This window comes from Castor canadensis, chromosome 17 (genome assembly GCF_047511655.1).
Source record: "Castor canadensis chromosome 17, mCasCan1.hap1v2, whole genome shotgun sequence".
Taxonomy (NCBI): domain Eukaryota; kingdom Metazoa; phylum Chordata; class Mammalia; order Rodentia; family Castoridae; genus Castor; species Castor canadensis.
The window spans coordinates 50,100,821-50,121,393 of NC_133402.1; the positions used below are offsets into that span (position 1 = coordinate 50,100,821).

The window sequence follows — 20,573 nt, forward strand, 5'->3', positions numbered from 1 at the left end:
GTTTGGCAGTGGGTCTGGGTGGGGTCTTGGCAAGCAGGACTTCCCTGGGTGCAGATGGCTAGGCCCCCACCTGCCCTTGGCCCTTCTATCCCAGCTCTGATTTCCGGGGCATAAGGCTCCATTGTCCCAGCACTGGCGGGGGGCGGCTACTCAATTGGCCTTGTCTTTGGCCTGTTGGGAAATTCCCAGCCATGGGAGGGGAGGGGGGGCATCAGACAAGAGGGTCCGTCCAGGTGACTTGCAACCCAAGGAGAGGGACTCCATGAAGTGGGCATCCCCCACTGCCTGGAGTTGTTCCTGGCTGGGCCACAGCCATTCCTCATCTCTTGGAAGCAGCTGAGTCCCCAGCCTATGGGGACTGCCACGAGGCTGACCCACCTCCATGAGGGCCTGGCCCACTCAAAGTAGTTGCTCTGGCAACTATTTTGCTTTGGCAAAATACCAAGCAGCCTTGGTATTTTTAACCTATTGCAGGGCAGGGGAACAGCTGGGAAGAGAGAAAGAGACAAGCTCTAAGTGTTAGAGGCCTAAAGAGGGGAGAGTATCAGAAGACCCTATGGGAAGGAGGTAGGCAGACAGCCTCTCTCCCCTCAGTTCCATCAGCAGCTGAGTGGAGGTCTAGATGCCAGGTGCAGAATGAAGATGGGGTCCTACTTAGGGTTAGAGCTGGGGCCTCTGAGGCTTCAAAGGCTGCCAAGGCCTGAAGGAACGCCCATGATGTTCCAGGGCAGCCCTATGACTTCTGAGGTCCAAAAAACTAACTGTCCCCTGCCTCCTGCTGAGTTCCTCAGAATCATTCCACACACACCCTCAGACCAAGAGTATAGTAAGCCAGCCATAGGCTACAGCACACCAGCCCTGACTCCAGCTGCCTTGGTGAGCGAATAACCAGTCAGGTCTGAGTGGCCCTTTGAGCTAGAGAGGGACAAGTATCTCTTGGCTGATTATGGGTCTGACCCCAATCCCTGTATCTACTGCCCTAAAGAAGATCCTAGGGCCTTCAGGCCTTCATCCCTGCCCTAGGAATTTGCTTCTCCCAACCCCTTTGGACTCAGAGTAGATGTCAGCCCGAGTCATGCACCCAGGGTGATGGACTGCAGCCAGCTGGGCCATGTGTACAGTTGTGTGACAGCAAGTGTGTGTGTGCATGATTGCTCAGCCTCAGTCACACAGTGGTAGGCACCAGAGTCCAAGCAGAGTAGAAGTCAAGGCCATGAGTCACTTTTTCCTCCCTGCCTTGGTTTCTTCCCATGCTTGAGATGTAGCCCCACAGGTGATCTTGGTTGGGAGAAAAATCACAGTTTGGCATCCCTTCTCATTAACTCTGCTTTCTGATCTTGTTGGAGACAGGAGGAGTCAAGTTCTGGGGGTTGGGGCAGGGTCAAGGAGGGACCTGAATGTACCTTCTCCATCAGTCTTCCAGCCCCATTAAGACCCAGCAGGCCCAAGAAAGTGGACTCCTAGCTACTTGAGAGGCTGAGATCAGGAGGATAGCAATTCAAGGCCAGCCCAGACAAATAGTTCAAGAGACCCAGTCTCCAAAATAACCACAGCAAAGCCCTGAGTTCAAACTCCAGTCCCACCAAAAAAAAGTGAAAAGGCTTCCTATAGACATGATCTCGCCTGCATCCCTGTGTCTGTCCTCCCCTGGATGCAAGGGTTCCTGGTGAAGACAGACCTTGCTGTTTTCCCCACAATGGGGAACCTAGAGCCTAGCTCTGAGGCTTGAACCCGATGCTACAGAGGTCTAGGACTTCATGGAGGAAGGGTAAGAGTGTGGGATGGATAGTGAAGAAGAGGCCAGAAAATGACTCTTCAGGAGAAGGGCCTAAAGGGTGGAGGGCACAGCCCAGGCAAAGTCTTGGCAACAAAAGAATTGATGGATCCCAGAAATGGGGCAGCTGGAGCACTGGCAGGGGCAACAGGGTTGAGCTAGGGAGGGTGCTGTGAATGCCAGTCTAGGCCACAAGCTCCTATAATCTAGTCGGGGAAGGCGGAAGCAAGGTGCTAGGAGAGGACACAGGAGTGTGTGTGCACCAGAGTGACTCCAGATACACAACTTGGAGTTAAGGCGAAGAGGTCAGGCTTGGTCAGGCTTGGACTCAGTCCTGCCTCTCCCTGCTGGCTGATCCCTAGACATGCTCCAGGGTCCTCCCACACTCACCCCCACCTGTAATCCTAGCTACTCAGGAGACAGAGATCAGAAGGATCGCTGTTCAAGACCAACCCTGGCAAACAGTTCACAGTTGGAGAGACCCTATCTCGAAAAAACCTTTCATTGATGGAGTGGCTCAAGGTGTAAGCCCTGAGTTCAAATTCCAGTACTGAAGGAAAAAAAAAAAAAAGGAAGTCAGGTTTCAAGCTGCAGGGGTTGGAGGCAGGCAGGGCTTTATCCTATCTTCAACAAGACAGAAGGACCTCTTTGATAGGGCTCCCAGGTGGGGTGAACTTGGGCACTGCTAGGGGTGGACTGGGGACTTGTGAGAAATCTGAGGAGTCTTCAAAGGAGGGAGAGAGGCTCAAGAGAAGGCCTGGGCACAGTGGTCAGAAGGTGGAGGAAATAGTTGTGCTGGGATAGGGGCGCACAAGAGACAGGAACAGAAGGCCAAGGGGGCCATCACAGGCCTGGATGACCCAGGATACCCACCATTACAGGTGGCAACAGAGGCACACCTGCAATGCCTCCACTATGTGCCAGACCTACCTGGCCCAATAGTTACAACTGCAGAGGAATGAGGAGAGTGATCTGAGAGGTTCCATCTCCAGCAAGGGACACACATCTGAGTGACAGAATCTGGACTCAGTCCTGCCTCTCCCTGCACTACCAAGAGGGCTGATCCCTAGACATGCTCCAGGGTCCCCCTACATTCACCCCCACCCCACCTAAGCATCCAGATTCCCCCACCATCAGCTCTCCAGGAAGGCTCTCTTTAGCTGAGTTAAGGAATGTAGTTTTTATGTTAATGTCTATTAATAAATATAAAGTGCCATGGGCCCTTCAGTCCACTTTTGCAGCTTTTCCTTTGCAGAGTCCCCCCCGCCCCCCGCCCCGACTCTGGAGAAGGATAGGAGAGGTTGGCCCCACCCGCAGCCCCCTCTCTTCCCCACCCCACCCTGCTGGGCAATGAAGAAAACAGGAGGGAGTGAAGAGCTGTGATGTGGCTGGAGGGGGGAGCTCCCCATCCCAGAGGGGCTGACCTCAGCTTGAGAGGAATGTGCAGGAGGCGGAGGGAGGGCAGGGGCAGGGGCGGAGCGCGTGGGGGTAGGGCCACAGCCAAAGGCCGGGTTCTTCGTGGCCCCTCCCTCAGCCCCTCCACCTCAGCTCTGACATGGCCCTCAGAAGGGAAGGGCAACAGCAAGGAGGGGAGGAGCTGATCTTTCAAAAAAGGTGGGCCAGGGGTCCCCTGGGAATGTGGAGACCAGGCTGGGAGTGGGTGGGGGCAGTGCTTTGACAGACCCTTGCCCTGGAGATCTGCTGGGATAGGTATTAGGGTGTCAGGGATACTGCTGGGCCTCAGGTGGCTTCCCACAGTTGTGCCCTACTGCCTCCCCCAACCAGGTCTAAGTCCTCAGGGCAGCATGACCTGATGCCCACGTGGCAAACGGGAAAAGACTGTAATGTGGAGCCTCCAGCCTTGATTGCTAAAGCAGGTGTGAGTGGGGCGCCTGAGATCCTACCCAGCCCAGTCTAGGCACTGACAGAACTAGCACGGCTTCCCTCAGATGGGTGTCCTACCCCAGCCACACCACCCAGAGTCCAAGCAGGGTGCAGAGGAGTTACCCCAGCTGGTGGGGAGGGGTGGCAAGGCAGGTGCTGAGACTTGGCACAACAATCCAGTTATTTCCAGAAGGAAAAGCCAAGTAATTGGCAGGCCGTGACATCACTGAGCAAGCAGCCCCAGAGCAAGATCCCAGGCAGGCCTGTGCCCACGATATGCCAGCAAAAGTTAGAGGCCCAAAACACTTGGATGTCCCCAGGGAATGGGTATAGCCAGTACGGACCCCAGCTCCGAATGTCTCTCCTGGTTTGCAGATTCTGTTGAGATCCAGGCCCAGGCTGTTTTATTCCATTTTGGGGGGGGGCTTTAGGAGCCCCATTGTGATCCATATGCTCCTGAAGTGCTACCACCATGGGTGTCTACCCTGGCCTGGCACACTGGAACCTGGGATTGAGGAGCAGAAAAGAGACCTTGTGGCAGCAAGGACAACTTGAACTATCAATCCCCAACCTTCTTTCCTGTTCAAAAAAGGAGACATCTGGAGGAGGGAGGGCAGTCAGAGGGCTCAGGTGGGCCAGAGACGGCCTTTCCCTTTGGCTTGGAATTGAGCCCCAGGTTGTTGGAAAGATGATGGGGGTCCTGGTCCTACTTCCCAGTGTGAATACAGGGCTGTGTGTGTATAACAGTGACTAGGACCTGGGACCCTGGCCTGGAGAACTGAAAGGCAGTGCGGGCAGATAGGAGACACAGCGGGAGTGAGTAGGGGCCTCTAGGCACTTGCTGATCTTGGCTGCTGGGGTGGAAAATTGTAAACAGCTGAAGAATTTTGTTTGCTTGCATGGGCCAGGGGCAGCTCGCCCAGGAGTAGGGCAAGACTGCATCTTGGAAACCCAAGAACTCAGGCAGGAGTACATCCTCCAGTCCCCCTCCTCGAGGCCCTTAATGCTTCCACTGGCCCCCATTATTCACCTGCCAGCTGGCTAGCGCTAGTCCAGGAAGCTCAAGAAGGAGAAGCAGACCCCGCAGTCACCTCCAGGGGATGTGGAGATGAGTCTCCCTCTCCCTCCATTCCTGCCTGGCTGGAAGGCACCCAGGTGATGGGCAAAAAAACCTCATACATAGCCACCCTGGCCCCTGAAGAACTGCTGGCCAGGCTTGGGAAGGGAGCAGGAGAAAGCCTTAGTGGAGACTGAAGGGTCAAAGCCCATCCTCAGGACCTGCTATGCTCATCAAGGTGGACCTGAGGACTGCACTCTGCCATTGGCAACCTTTAGCCTCTCCAAAGAGGTACACCTCAAAGTGCAAAAAAGATGTATCCACGAGGGCCAGCTTCAGGACAAGTTCCCAGTCCCTTCCCAACTGAGACACTGAGGTATGGGAGCCCTGTCCTCAGATACCTGGCTCTGGGTTTGATGGGTGCAGTTCTCTCCCAACTAGAAAAAGCCTAGAGTCAGAGAGGCTGCACAGTCAGCACCCATCCCCTGGCAGAAATGGAGGACTACCGGCCCAGCTGAGGTCTTGAATTAGCCCACACCCTGTACTGCAGAAGTGAGGCTTGCTGGACCTCCTGGGCCAGCCTCTCTCCTCCCTCTTCTCCCTCCCCTGCCTGGCTGTCATTGCCTGGCTGTCATTGCAGCCACTGTGGGCCAGGCAGCTGAAGTACTAACTGGCCCAACTGGTGAGGAAGGATTGAGGCTGGGGTCCTGAGAGCTCATCAGTTGAGTACTAATCCCCTGACCTGCAGCCCTTCCATCCAAGCTGGCTCCTGGAAACTGAGGGGACACAGCTGAGCATCCCATTATTTCTACCCCAGCAACTCAGCTGTGGAGGGACAGGTGAGGACCTGGAGTCCCTGGGGGTGCCCTCTATTTTGTATTCCCTCTGCCTGAGCACAGAGCTGGGGTGAGGAGGGTGTTTCTATTGCTTCTTCTTCCTTTGCCTTGAATGGCCACTGGGCTTCTGGGATGCCTGGGGCATCCCTTGTTTTGAGGCCCACCTGGGAAAAGGTTGTCACTACCTGCTCTACCCTTGTGACCATTCCTCTCTGACCAGCCACCATCTCCAGCCGGTTGGTCCCAGCTGCCTGCTTGGTTACTGGATGGATCTGCTCTGCAGCCCTGAGAATTTTATGGCCTGTGGGGCATGTAGGGCGGTGGCTGGTCTGGTGGAGGTGGGGGCGGTTCCTTTAAGGAGACTTCAGAGGGTGCCCCCAAGGCACCCAGGGCAAGAGGGGCTAGGGTGGGGAAGCACCTCTGTGGAGTTCTTGGTGGAGTGTAGAAAAGCAGCCTTGTCAGCTTCAGACTGCTAGAGCCTGAGAAGAGGCAGCAGCAAGTGTCAGCAGATGGAAAGCGGGAGGGAGGTGGCTGTCCTGGCCTGTGAGGAATCCAAGACCTGGGGAGCTGGGCAGTAGGGTGTGGGTGGAAGGGTCTGAGACCTGCCCCAGCAGCTTCTTCCTTTCCTTAACCCCACTCTGGGATATTGCCCCACCCCAAGGCTCCTGTGCCCAACACCTACGCAGCCAGATCCTGTGAAGGAGGGTGGGCACAGCAGCCACAATCTGGCCCCAGGATTCCAGGGAAGCTCTCTTGTTCAGTTGAGGGGCTCAAAGATGAAACTTTCAGAGTCAGAAAAAGTGAAAGAGGAGGCTCAGGAACAACAATGGGAGACTCTGAAAGGAAAAGACAGTTCTACCAGGATCCTGGGGTGGGAGTAAGAAGGGGGCCCACTCTGTCCCCCAGTCCTCTTTGATCTGAAACCTGACCTCACAGAATCTCTGCACAGCGAACTCCCTCCTCCTGGGGTGCAGAGAGGGAGACTTCAGGTGCAAAGCTGGGTTTGCTGGATCTGGCATGGGAGCAACGTATAGTTCCCAGTCAGAAGCCTCCCGGGCAGCACTTCTCCCACTGAGAAATGGGTTTCACTGGTACTTCAGAGACAAAGGAAGTGATCAATGCCACAGTTGTATTTGTTTACTTGCTTCCCCACTGAGACATGCACACGATTATTTGTGCATACACACACTTGCACATGCACAGCTATGTGGCCCTTATAGCAAACATGCACATCACACTGGTACATACTGAATAGATGTGCACAGGGCCACACGTGTGCACATACCCATTTTGCAAATTGAACCTATAGCTGCACATGCATCGTGCAACATACCACATTTGCTCATAGACGTGAGCAAACATATGTGCACACAGTCACACACACATACTATACACCTGTGCACATTCACAAAGGGACCCTCAGAACATATTCAGAATCTCAGGTACCCACTACCTTGGCTCCAGCCCCTAAAGTGCTTCTGTGTTTCTCTGTGGGGTTGCATACAGCCAGCTCAAGAGGCTTTATCCCTGCCATTCGCACTCCTGTGATCGGCTTGTTTTGCTCATTGCACTTGGCGTCCTCTGAAATGACCGCACAATCTGACTCCTTGTTGGCACTCTGCCCCATAATGCATGGGGGCCTTGTCTGTGTCTCCTAGTATCCTCATCCAAGTTGCAGGCTGGCATGAAGTGGGTGCACAGTGTTTATGAATTAATGTCTGTGAGTGTGAGTGAAGGAGAGGAGGTTACTGGGGAGGGTGACGTGGTGGGGCGGGTGCCTGCCAATGCTGGGTGACCCTGAGGGTGTGCCCCGCGTGGGTGTGTCTGTGATTGTGGCCAGGCGGGGCACCCTCTGAGGGGAGGACTCAGGAGGGTTCGGAAGTGGAATGTGACCCCCCAGCCTCTTTCCCTAGGGGCTGTAATCTGATCCCTGGGGACTCCCCCCTAGCCTCCCTCCCTTGCCCTGCCGACTCCTTCTCTTCCAGATCCCAGGGCAGAGTCCAGGGCAGCTCAAGGCTCCTCCGCACACGCCTGCTGAACCCTGAGCGCCCTGAGCTGCCAGCATGGGGCGGGCCGAGGCCGCCGCCATGATCCGGGGCCTGGCCCTGCTCTGGGCAGTGGGGCTGGGGGGTGCCACCCCCAGCCCCCCTCGCCTTCGGCTCTCCTTTCAAGGTAGGTGCACCTGGCAGGCGGGAGGTCTCAGCTTGGGGTGGGCAGGAAAGGGAATCAGTGAGGATGGGAGCTCTCTGGGTTCACTGTTGCCCCATGTATATGCCTATCACCAGATCCTTGTGGGGTTGGTGGCATTCCCAGGTCATCTCCAGTTAACTCTGTCCTGGCCTCAGTCCCTAACCACTCTGCCTACAGTCTCCTTATGCTTTCCCAGGAAGACCACTCCTGTCTCCATAGCAACAGATCTTGTCTCTGTGTCATCCCCTCCTTAAAGAGTCAATACCCCTTCAGTGGAGCAATAGAGAAGTCAAGGTTTGGGGGGCCAACAGAGCCCCTTCTCACCTTCTCACGCCCTCTTCACAGAGGAGTGGTTTCTAGGCAGAGGCATTGGGTCGCCAGTTCTGCTGAGCTCAGGTTGGTGGCATAGTGACAGGGAAAGAAACCTTAACCTAACTTTTTAGAGTTAGGGTTCTGGCTGTCCCTACAAGCACAGCCTCCCCTAGCATCCTGGAGTCCACAGGCCTGGCCTCCCAGTGTGCCTGCCTAGAGACACTACTTGTCCAAACACGCTTTCCTCAACCTGCTTTCCTCTTCCCGGGGGCTGCACCACTCACCCTGCAGCTCTGCACATGCACCTGGGTGGGCCTGTCTTCATGCATGTAAACTCACATGCATGTGGTCACATGTGCAACCTTGTTCTATAGAGAGACAACCAGGTAGGGCCTTGGGAGGCTTCTGGCATGGCAGATAGGTCCTCAGTGATGTCCCCCTGCAGAACTCCAGGCCTGGCATGGTCTCCGGACCTTCAGACTGGAACGGACCTGCTGCTATGAAGCCCTGTTGGTGGATGAGGAGCGTGGACGCCTGTTTGTAGGTGCTGAGAACCATGTGGCCTCACTAAGCCTGGATAACATCAGCAAGCGGCCCAAGAAGGTATCAGGGACCCCTAACTTCAGTGCTGCCCAGGGAAGGAACTCTGGGAGGCTACTCCAGGCTTCCTAGAGAGATCCAAAGGGATGGACTCCCCAAATGGAGAGACCCCCAGGATAGAGACCATCCCAAGACCCTGACCTGTGTTCCCCTCTCCCTCAACCTCCCCATAGATGGCCTGGCCAGCCCCTGTGGAATGGCGAGAGGAGTGCAATTGGGCAGGGAAGGACATTGGCGTGAGTGCTGGCTATTACCCTAAGGGAGGTGGGGGAAGGAAGGTTGGGCTCACCCCAGAGACAGAGCAGAACTGAGACAGAAGCCTGCCCATTCTGGCTGGAGTGAGGGCAAGGAGGTCAAAGTGGCTGAGGTCTGTAGGTGGTGAGTCAGGGTGGAGGCTCATGTGATTCTTCTTGGGTGCCTCTGAATCATGGAGGACTATGTAGGTCTATACTTTTCCATGTATCCACCCTGTGAGGGGTGGGTTGGTTTGGTCACCAAGGGCATTCAGGTCCCTATAGCCCATGTTAGTACTTGCATGGGCTACTGCAGAAGAGAAGAAAGGGTGGGGATGCCACTGGTGAGCTGGGACTCCTTCAGACTACTTCCTAGAGGTCATTGCCCCTGACCCTGACTGCCTACTAGACTGAGTGTATGAACTTCGTGAAGTTGCTGCATGCCTATAACCACACCCACTTGCTGGCCTGTGGCACAGGGGCCTTCCATCCAACCTGTGCATTTGTGGAGGTGGGCCACCGGCTGGAGGTAAGGCTGGGTCTGGGTGTGGGGGTGCTGGGAGCATGAAGAAGGGCCTGTGGTAACAACTCCCCTACCTCCCAGGAGCCCATGCTCCGGCTGGACCCACGCAGGCTTGAGGATGGCAAGGGGAAGAGTCCTTATGACCCCAGGCATCGGGCTGCCTCCGTGCTGGTGGGTGAGTCCAAAGGATGAGCAACCCCCAGAACTCCTAGAACCATCTAGAAACTCTAGAACCTCTTAAGTCCCAAGACCCACCCCCTGAAGGACCCCCCCCCAACAGCCTCATCAACTCCTGGAGCACCCCCAGAGGTCCTCATTCCCTCCTAACCCAAGAGCACTCAGCTTGACTAAGCAGACATTGCCATATCTGCAGGGGAAGAGCTGTATTCAGGGGTGGCAGCAGACCTCATGGGCCGGGACTTTACCATCTTTCGCAGCCTGGGCCAGCGTCCGAGTCTCCGAACGGAGCCGCATGATTCCCGCTGGCTCAATGGTGAGAGGCTGGTGGGCCAGTCGGAGGGGGCTGCTATCCTCTGACAGGTGCCAAGTAGTGATAAAGTAAGGGCTCATCAAGTACCTGCCATAGTTAGACCTCAAGTCAGGCACTGGGGGTCTCAGGGAAAGACAAGGCAGCTATGACCTTGTACCCTCTTTGAGTTTGCAGATCTCGGAATATATGATCAGAAACAGATTCACGGAGTTAGCAATGATAATGAACCTAGAATGTTAGGAGCTAGAGTAGTTTATTCTAAGAGCATGGAACACAGCAGGAAGATCTGAAGCAGGAGTGGAGAACCTCTGGTCTGCTAGGGAGGAAGATCTATGAAAGAAGGTGAAACCAGGTATCTCATCTCCCTCCTTTCCAGGCCAGTAGGCCTGGGGAATGGAAAGTGACAAGGTCAGAAACCCTGGGGGAGTTCCCCCTCTATATTCTCAGTTAGCCATGGTCTCTGCTGCCCTCTCGTGGCTGCTTGTTGCATCGCAGCCCTGATCCTTGGGACTTCAGGATCATCCTGATCCTGAAGGCTGGGTAGTCAGATGCTGCTCTAGTGCAGCTTCCATGTTAGGGGCAGGGGAGCTTGCATGTGGGTTCCATGTAGGTGACAGGACCAGGACCCATTAACTTCATGTTTCTTGTTGCTTCTAGAACCCAAGTTTGTCAAGGTCTTTTGGATCCCAGAGAGTGAGAACCCAGACGATGACAAAATCTACTTCTTCTTCCGTGAGTTGGCTGTGGAAGCTGCACCAGCAATGGGACGCTTGACTGTGTCTCGAGTTGGCCAAATTTGCCGGGTAAGGAGTCCCTAGGCCACTCCTCAGCAAACTTGCCTTGCCCCTTTGCCCACTGGGATCCTGCTCTCATCCCTTGGTATGGGATCTTCCTGGTAGAACGATGTGGGCGGCCAACGAAGCTTGGTCAACAAGTGGACGACATTCCTGAAGGCCCGACTAGTGTGCTCAGTACCAGGAGTGGAGGGTGACACCCACTTCGACCAGCTTCGTGAGTGTCTTCTGTGGGATGGAATGGGATGGGGAAAGGGGTTAAGGGTGCAAACTCCTTCAACTAGGCCTCTTCCCTGCAGAGGATGTGTTCCTGCTGTCCCCACGGGACCGGCGGTCCCCACTGCTGTATGCTGTCTTCTCCACTTCTAGGTGAGGAGCAGGAGGTGGGGAGCCCCCAGGGCAGAGCCAGCTGGGTTGGCTGGGCTCTCTCATTCCGCTCTTGTCATTGCCTGCAGTGGCATTTTCCAGGGCTCTGCTGTGTGCGTGTACAGCATGAACGACGTGCGCCGGGCCTTCCTGGGACCCTTTGCACACAAGGAGGGGCCCACACATCAGTGGGTGTCCTACCAGGGTCGTGTCCCCTACCCCCGACCAGGCATGGTGCGTCACTAGGGGACTCCTGCTACAACCCACTTCAAAGCCATGAGGGTGGAGAACTTGGCCTGGGGTGTTCTTGGTGAACATGGTTTCTTCTTTTTATTATGGGTGGGAAAAGTTCACTATCATCAGACAGAGATCTTCAGGGTAAGACCCCATGTCCCCCTTAGGCTCAGTTTGAGCCCCAGGGCAAGGCTCAAATCCTCAGGACTCTGTTCTGTCCCCTCTGCCTTTCATATTCCCAAAGGCCTGGAGTGGAGGGCTGGCCACCAACCCCCTATGCCTATATTCGTGCTGTGCCTTCCTTCCTGCCCTCCCTAGTGCCCCAGCAAGACCTTTGGTACCTTCAGTTCCACCAAGGACTTCCCTGATGACGTCATCCAGTTTGCCCGGAACCACCCTCTGATGTACAACTCAGTCCTGCCCATAGGGGGGCGCCCTCTCTTCTTACAAGTGGGTGCTGGGTACACATTCACCCAAATCGCTGCAGACCGTGTAGCAGCTGCTGACGGACACTATGACGTCCTCTTCATTGGCACAGGTCAGGGTCCTATCACGATGACCCACAGGCCCCCTTCAGGCTCCTTGGTCTTGTAGTAGAAACTCTCCCTGTTCAGTCCCATCTCTGCATCTTTGTCTGGGCTGTGGCCTTGCTTTCTGAACATTGCCCTGCTTGTTCCAATCCACAGCCTACCTTTTCATGCCACAACCATATTGAGAGTGGAGGCCTCTAAGGCAGGAGATCCCCAGACATGGCTCTTGGTAAAACTAATGACCACTGTCCCTTTTCATCCCTGCAGATGTAGGCACAGTGCTGAAGGTGATCTCAGTCCCCAAGGGCAGCTGGCCAAGCTCTGAGGGGCTGCTCTTGGAGGAGCTGCACGTGTTTGAGGTGAGGCATCACGTCCCCCACCCCCAGTCACCTAGGGTATCCCTCCCAATCCACTAAGCCCTGATCCCCTGTCCCTCCTCCCTCCTAGGACTCAGCTGCAGTCACCAGCATGCAAATCTCCTCCAAAAGGGTGAGTGAGCAGAAGGGTGGGGTGGATTAAACTTGTGCCCTGGGCACCCCATCTTGCTCCCCCTTGGTAGTTGTAGTCTTGGGTTTGAGTATAGGCTTTGCCTTTGCTAGATAGTGTAACCTGAGTGAGACCTCAGTGTTCTCATTTGTCAAGTGGGGGAAGGGATACCTGACCGATGGGAGGCAGGTGGAGGCCGCCCTTGGTCAGCCTGGAGCCCTTCGTCCTTCTAGCATCAGCTGTATGTAGCCTCACGGAGTGCAGTGGCCCAGATCTCCTTGCACCGCTGTTCGGCCCATGGACGAGCCTGCGCTGAATGCTGTCTTTCCCGTGACCCCTACTGTGCCTGGGACGGGGTCGCATGCACACGCTTCCAGCCTACTGCCAAGAGGTGGGTGGGTGGAATTGGGATCCTGGTCCAAACTGTGCTTGCCAAGAGCGGGAGATAGGGTCTTTCGCTGCCCCACTAGCAGCAGAAGAGCTCACGGAATTCCAATGTTCCCCTCAGGCGGTTCCGGAGGCAGGACATAAGGAATGGCGACCCTAGAACGCTGTGCTCTGGGGGTGAGTGCATCATCTGCCCCCACCCTCAGCCCCTGAAGATGCCCCACTCGTCCTGCCCTGCGTGAATTTGACATTCTCCTTGTACCAAGACTCATCCAGTCCCACGCTGCTGGAGAGGAAGGTCTTCGGTGTGGAGGGTGGCAGTGCCTTTCTGGAGTGTGAGCCCCGCTCACTGCAGGCGCACGTGGAATGGACCTTCCAGCGCGCAGGGGATGTGGCGCATACCCAAGTGAGCCTCAGTCCGTCCTGTCCCGTCCCCTGCATGTAGGAGAAGTCCTGCCCTGCCTAACTGAGGTCCTTGGTCTGTACCCACATCTAGGTGAAGTCCTAGATGAGTTACCTGTCCCATCCTGTTTGGTTTCTTACCTGCACTCCACATCCTGGCTCACTATTGTGTCCAGCCCACCCCGATATTCATTAGGGGGAGAGTCCCGCCCTCGATCCACCTATTCAGGTCTCTGACCCCCCCCCACCCCTTTCAGGTGAGCTCTCCCCTGTTTGAATCTTCATCTGAAGGCCACCAGCTCCCATGCCCTCAACTTCCAAGTGTGCACCTGCGAACACGCCTTTCCCACTTCTCAGAGGCTCCCAATGATCGTTTGCCCCAGTTTTAGGCTGCCTCTTACCCCTCAGGTGCTGGCACAAGAGCGAGCCGAGCTCACTGCGCGAGGGCTGCTGTTGCGCAGGCTGCGACGCCAGGACTCAGGCGTGTACCTGTGTGCCGCCGTTGAGCAAGGTTTTTCGCAGCCGCTGCGTCGCCTGGCACTGCAAGTGCTGAGTGCTGTGCAGGCGGAACGACTGGCAAGGGCAGAGGAGGCCGCACCCCCTGGGCCTCCCAGCCCTAAACTCTGGTACCGGGACTTTCTGCAGTTGGTGGAGCCAGGCGGCGGTGGCGGTGTGAACTCTCTGCGCATGTGCCGGCCACAGTCCCCTCCCAGCCCTGCTGCCTCAGAGTCACGCAGGAAAGGCCGCAGCAGGCGGATGCACTCTGAGCCGCGAGCTGAGCGGGGCCCGCGCAGCGCTGTGCATTGGTGACTGGGCTGTCCACACCCCGGGGACCAGATAGGAGATGACACATGGAAGAGGAGGCAGCCAGATCCCAGGAAGACAGATGGGTTTTGGTCGGGCACCTTGGGGTCCCTAGGTGGGTGAAGACACCAACCACAGGCCCTGGCGGAAGGGCAACCGCACCGGCTTATTTATTAACAGGATAACCCTTGAATGTAACCCTGAAAGGGCAGCCCAGGCCCAGGTCGGGTGTAGGATCTAGCCTAGACGGCTGGGACAGAGAAATGGGGCTGCACAGCGACCCCCTGGGCCAGGGAGCTGTTCTGGAGCCCACTCTGGGAGAAGGATTCTCCTCCTTAAGCAGTGAGCGGAAAGCTGTGAACAGACTGGCTAGTGTGAGGCAGGCCGACTGTACTAAAGTAATGCAATAAACACATTATCAGCAAAGCTGAAATGGCCCCAGCAGACAACTGCTAGTTCTAGACCTTGCTGTGTGATCTTGGGCATCTTCCTAGCAGTCTCAGTGACTGAGTTTCTCCAGTCCAAGATTGTCATGGTGAGGTTTAAAGTGATGTCTAGGTGACTGAGCTTCTGTAGGGCTTTGGGATATACTGACATGCACAGTACATTCTGCATTATATAGCTTAAGGGCTAAGTGCGCTGAAGAAAACAAAACTGGGAGATGTGGAAAAGAGTGTGCAGAAGGCCTCACAAAGGGTGACATCTGAGCTGAAGGACAAGAAGGAGCCAGTGCCAGGAATATTTGGTGGCAGAGCATTCCAAGGGGGAAAAGCCAGTGCAAAGGCTTGGAGGAGGAAACAAGCTTGCCAAGTTTGAGGACAGCAAAGAAGGCCAATATAATACAGTGGAATGATGGATTTGGGATGTTTAGGGAAGTAGGACCACAGTCTTGCTTTGTCCAGTTGGGAAGAAGGAGCACAAGAGTTCTTCTAAAGTGAGTGGTACTATGTTTCTTCATCCCCTCCCATGTGACCCGTTATGCCCTTGTGGAGAAGAGAGGGAGGGAGTGAAGGAGGACCAAAACTGCTTTGTGCTAAGTACTTCAGACATATGGCTGTGTCTCTGTTCTTAGTGTACTCTGCCAGGAAGAAACCCTTGTTCCTGTCTTACAGATGAGAAAATGGAGACCAAAGAGGGCTGACCCTTTACCTAAGGTTGTAAGCTTAGTAGTAGAGGACTAGCCTCCAACCCTGTCCACTGGCCATGGGTGCTAACTTGTGGGGCTCGCAAAGCCCTTTTGATTGAGTTCTATTTGTCCACCACCCCCAAGCCCTGGTGCTAGCAAGTCATACAATGGTGGTGCTTGTCCACAGTTGATGGGAGGAGATGACCTGGCTGTTGTTAAGGGTGTACAGCGGTGAGGAGCAGCTGAGTGGAGATGCACAGGATCTCCTTTTGCATCATGGCTAAGCCTGAGATAGCTGATCTAGATGAAGGCCGGTAAGGTTCATGTAGGTATAGGAGTGGTATGGTTGCATGAGAAGGCTTTTGGGCCCAGGTAGTGGTAGAAGCCTGCTCTTGGCTGAGCTGCATCACCAAGTAGATAGTCTAGGCTGGCCCATGTGGGTTACTCCACCCCTTCTCATGACTGAGAGCTGCCCCTTCTAAATTTAGCCCCAGTGGCTGAGCTCAGGCCTATTTTAGGCCCAGTTGGGAAGAAGGAGCACAAAGGCAGCCAGGCTTTCTTCAGGTTCCCAGAGGAGCCACTGCTGCCTTTGTCCAGTCCTGCTACTGGGTACCCTCATCGGCCTCCTGATTGCCCACTACTTGCCATGCCTGAGGAGACCCAAGAAGGTAGGACAGGGTGACAATGAGGGAGGACAAGGCCCTAGTCCTGTGACCCTGTGGATCACAAAGACACCTATCCTCTATCCCACTGATCTCACTGACTTGACTAGTCATCAATTTTCTTGTTCCAGCTCTAGTAAAGGGACCTATCCCTGTGCCATGTAGAAAGATCCTGTCATGTTTGAGACCCCTCCCCATCCCAGGCTTTGAAGTGTCCCCTGCTGTGGGCAGCAGGGAGGAATGGGGGAAATTATACACTTAGGAGTGAGTCAACCACAGACTGTGCCCAGGCGGGTCTGGGCATCTGCTAGCCAGTTCATCTGTCCTTCAGGGAGGAAGCTGGGACTGGGGTGGGCAGTGGTTCCAGGAAGTGTTTGGGTACCTGGCCTGGGGACTGGGAAGTAGACAGATATCTGATCTCTGGCTCTCCCAATTTGGGCCTAAATATTCCTCACTGGCTAAGGGTTGGTTCAGACTGGTCAGACAGGCTCAGCTAATAAAGAGCTTGGTGGCCAGTCACTAACTGTACCACTATATAATATATATATATATAATTGTACCATATATATAATATATATATATAACTGTACTATATATATTATATATATATATATATATATATATATATATATATATATATAAAATATATATATATATATGAAGTTCTACTGTAATTCCAGCACTTGGGAGGCTCAGGCAGGATGATGGAGATTTTGTGAGACCCTGGAGAGAGAGAGGCGGGGAGAAAGAGGGAGAAAGGAAACGAAAAGAAAAGGCTCAGTGGGGCTCAGAGCAGGAATCCAGAAATTTATAGGTACAGGTTGGCCAGGTCACAAGACCAGCTGCTCCATGGCTCCAACTCATATTCCACAGCCTGACTTGGTCCATCTGGCCAGTCTCTCTCACCACATTTTCAACATTTTATACTGCAGCGAAGGGGCACAAACTCTCTGGTAAGGGGAAATGTTTGCCTTCTTTGGGGTCTTAATAGTAATGTTTACTGCATGCTTTTTACTGTAGCAAATAAAGTCCACATTCAATTTAGAAAGTGTGGGAAAAGCATAGTGAAGGGCAAAGAGGGACTCCCTCCAACACACACCAGTGCGGGGGATTGAACTCAGGGCCTGGAGCTTTCTCTGTCTACTACTTGAACCACTCCCCTGGTATCTCAGTTTTTCAGATAAGGGCTTTTGCTTTTGCTGGGACAGCCTGGCACTTCAATCCTGCTGGGGACCTCATTCTTCCTACCTTTGCCTCTTAAATAGCTGGGATTAGTTGTGCACCACCATGCCTGGCTCACAAAGGGAATTTAATATGAATTTCAATCCACCACCTAGACATAATGACTGGCAATATCTGTTTTTGTTTGACCTCTTCTGAGCATGTCATGGGGCAGCTTCAAGCAAATTGTAAAGGTTGAGTGCGTCCTGAGAGTGACAGACCCAGAGCCAGACCTACCCTTACGCCTTTCAGGAATTATCCTTCCTGCACTTTCCCCCGGTGTTATCTAGCTTCCAGATGGGTGTATCATGCTCTTATTTATTTTTATTTTTTATTTTTTGGTGGTTCTGAGGTTTATTAGGCAAGCACTCTATCACTTGAACCACTCCTCCAGCCCTTTTTTTGGCACCCCGGCCTCTCATGCTCTTATGGGGCCAAGATTTTTAAAGATCAAGTCCAAGAATATACCAGAAAGAAATATAATTAAATACTTAAAAGTCATAAAATAATTTGATGGTACTCATGAGGCTGAGGCAGGAGGATCACTTGAGCCCAGGAGTTCAAGACCAACCTGGGGAACTTTAGTAAGATTCCTCTTTTTCTCTCTCTCCAGTACTGGGGTTTGATCTCAGGGCTTTGTACTTGTGAGGCAGGTGTTCTATCACTTGAGCCACATCCCCAGGAGAGACCCCTGGCTCAAAAACAAAAATGAAGCCAGAAGCTGGTGGCTCATGCCTGTAATCCTAGCTCTCAGTAGGCAGAGATTAGGAGGATCCTTGTTCAAAGCCAGCCCAAACAAATAGTTCATGAGACCTTATTTCAAAAATACCCGACACAAAGAAGGGCTGAAGGAGTGGCCCAAGTGGTAGAGTGCCTGCCTAGCAAGCATGAGGCCCTAAGTTCAAACCTCAGTACCACCATAAGAAAAAAAATGAAAACAAAAACTTTGATGGAAATAAATTACAAGGAAAGTGCAGAAACACCAGAGACTAAATGGACAGAACCTATGAATGGATAATTAGGCCACACAGGTATCAGTCAGAGTCCCTAGGCTTAGAAACCAAATCAATTAGGAAAGGTTGTTTCTCAAATTAGCAAATACATATGCACATGTGTACATATGAATTTTTTTCAATGGCGATGCCTAATGGTGGTGGTGGTGATATACCCTGTTGGGGCTGTGAAAGAACAGAAAAAACAAAACAACCTTGGGCCAAGAACTGGTGGCTCACACCTGTAATCCTAGCTGCTCAGGAGGCATCGATCAGGAGGATAACAGTTCAAAGCCAATTCCAGGCAAATAGTTTGTGAAACCCTATCTTGAAAATATCCAACACAAAAAAGGACTGGTGGAGTGGCTCAAGTGGTAGAGTGCCTGCCTTAGTAATGTGAGGCCCAGAGTTTAAACCCCAGTATAACCACAAAAAAAAAAAAAAAAGACTAAAAAGATGATATTGTGGGGAAGAGATTGGAAGAGGTGAAAGACTTCTGGAATCAGAGTGCTGGAGAAACAGCTACAAGACAGTAGTGGGAGATTGGACAGTGGACAGGATAGCCAGTGACCTCTTGGCTAAATACTGGTGGCTAGGACAAAGTGAATCCCAGATGTAGCCTAGGAAAAAGAGCCCAGGGGGATTCAACATCCAAATGTCTGCCTTAACCTCAACATAAAGTCACACAGCAACTGACTTTTTCTCAATTGTAGCAGTGATAATTGAGTGGATTAAGTGGTAAAACGCCTGCCTAGCAAGAATGAGACCCTGAGTTCAAACCCCAGTACCACCCAAACAAAACAAAACAAACAAAAACCTTGAGCTGGTGGAGTAGTTCAAGCAGTATATAGCACCTGCCTAGCAAGTGCAAAGTCATGAGTTCAATCCTTGGTACTGCCGAAAAGACAAAACAAAACAAAACCAAAACCTGCTTGGGTCCAGTAATTCTGCTTCTGAGAACTGTCCTTAAAAACTACCAGGAAATTGAGGAAAAGCTCACATTCAGTGATGGGTGTCCTGGGGGGCTAATTTCTGAAGGGACTGAAATAACTGAAATGCCCAGGCAGCTTCAGAAGGATGCCTGAAGGTAGAGACATCATAGACACATAAAACCATTTAACAAAGGGTGTCCTGTAGTGACACAGAGTGAAAACAGCAGGGTTCCCCGAAGAATAGAGCCACACTGAGTATGTTAAAGCAGAACCAAGGCTCCCGGATGGCTGAGGTGTCCCAGCACCAGGACTAGCCTGGTGGCTAGTTCACAGGGTCTTTGGGGCCTTGACAGCAGAAGAGGCAGGACTGACATGAACTGTTTACCAGAAATGAGCAGGCAGAGGAATGCCTTAGAGTCTTTCAGGTGCTTAAAAGAAAACCTGGGAGCAAGTTGAATGCCCCTCCTGACACTGCACAGAACAGGCCTGTAGGGTCCAGGGGTCGTCCTGGGTCCAAAGCAAGGGTCATTCCTGTAGGGGATTTGGAGCCAAATACCAGGCTGTTCCCATCCTCCCCAAGCCCCTGCTGCCTGAGGCTATCTGGGAGAAGGGGAGACCTCAACTGAAGCAGCCTCACTACCCCTGCAGACACTGTGATGCCAATGCAGAGCCAGAGGAACCGGGGGCAACTGGCCCCCAGTCACGTTCAGGAGGTGCACCTGCACCGGGTGGAGTCCATCAGCGACCTACACAGTGGAGGTGAGGGGCAGGGCCACAGGATGGACATGCCTGGGGAGCAGAGGAAAGCAGGTGCACCTGCTGCCCTCCTGATGAATCCTCCTCCCTGCAGGCTTGCTGCACCCTTATCTTGCTGAGGAGGTACAGCCGTGGGATGAGCTGCTGGGCATCTTGCCGCCATCGCTGTGTGCCCAGGCTGGCTGCAACCCAGTGTGTGGCCGTGGAGGGTTCCTGCTGCTACTAGCACTGCTGGTGCTCACCTGCCTGGCACTTGCCATCCTGGCTGTCTACCTGAGTGGTAGGGACAGGCAGGGGCAGAACCAAGGGCAAGGTGATAGGGACTGGGAGGTCCTTTGGAAGGAGCAGTTATAGATGCTGCAGTAATGAAGGGTGGGTGGAGGTTGGCAATGCCCAGATGCTGGTTTGGTGGAAGGAGGTCTGGTTGGCATGGAGTCTGACTAGGTCCCAGAAATGCCTGCTCATTCCCAGTGCTGCAGAGCGAATCCCTGCGGGTCCTGGCACACACGCTGCGAACACAGGAGGAGACCCTGCTCAAACTGCGCCTGGCCAGCCTCAGCCAGCTACGGAGGCTCAACTCCAGTGAAGCCCGAGCACCCAGCTTAGATGCCACTTGAACCTGAGGCCTGGAGTGTTTGTGTGTGTGTGTGTGTGTGAGCGTGTGCACGCGCACACGTGTGGTGGAGGTGGAAATTAAAGGGGCCGTTGGCAGATCTCTCCTCTCCCACTGCTGGATGTGTCTACACTACTTCTTTGAGATTGTTGTACAACAGCCTGAAGTAACTCCATAGTTGCCTGCCTCTCCTAATCTCTTCAGGCCAGACCTAGCCAACTCTTCTAATGCCAGGGCACTCCCAAGGTCAGAGGACCGGGCACCAGCCTTCTGGCTCCTCCTGTGGCCTGTCAGCAGGGGTCTCTGGCGACCCCTGGACTACTGTTTAGAAGTCTAGAAATAGCTGCCCCCCCCCGCCCACCAGGGCTC

At 53.7% G+C, this 20,573-nt stretch overlaps 2 protein-coding genes across 6 annotated transcripts; both read left to right on the forward strand.

Annotated features, from left to right (window-relative positions):
• Window positions 1–3,261: 3,261 nt before the first annotated feature.
• Sema3b (semaphorin 3B) lies at window positions 3,262–13,908 on the forward strand. 5 transcript variants are annotated; one of them, XM_020174383.2, is made up of 19 exons: window positions 3,300–3,388; window positions 5,464–5,554; window positions 7,537–7,723; window positions 8,499–8,656; window positions 8,827–8,889; window positions 9,296–9,415; window positions 9,491–9,584; window positions 9,783–9,902; window positions 10,557–10,702; window positions 10,799–10,910; window positions 10,993–11,062; window positions 11,149–11,293; window positions 11,612–11,831; window positions 12,091–12,182; window positions 12,271–12,312; window positions 12,543–12,700; window positions 12,818–12,873; window positions 12,963–13,102; window positions 13,507–13,908. In XM_020174383.2, exons 3-19 carry the CDS (start codon window positions 7,615–7,617, stop codon window positions 13,906–13,908), a joined length of 2,247 nt encoding a protein of 748 aa, XP_020029972.1. In that variant the 5' UTR covers window positions 3,300–3,388; window positions 5,464–5,554; window positions 7,537–7,614. The 5 variants fall into 5 exon arrangements, with proteins under 5 accessions (XP_073915359.1, XP_073915361.1, XP_020029972.1 ...); XM_074059258.1 differs by lacking the exon at window positions 5,464–5,554 and having other exon boundaries at window positions 3,262–3,388; XM_074059260.1 differs by lacking the exons at window positions 5,464–5,554; window positions 13,507–13,908 and adding an exon at window positions 13,356–13,500 and having other exon boundaries at window positions 3,262–3,388.
• A 1,654-nt stretch (window positions 13,909–15,562) lies between these two features.
• Window positions 15,563–20,304, forward strand: Lsmem2 (leucine rich single-pass membrane protein 2). The gene is made up of 4 exons (XM_020174409.2): window positions 15,563–15,696; window positions 19,484–19,594; window positions 19,686–19,871; window positions 20,063–20,304. Exons 1-4 carry the CDS (start codon window positions 15,675–15,677, stop codon window positions 20,206–20,208), a joined length of 465 nt encoding a protein of 154 aa, XP_020029998.1. The 5' UTR covers window positions 15,563–15,674; the 3' UTR covers window positions 20,209–20,304.
• Window positions 20,305–20,573: the final 269 nt, after the last annotated feature.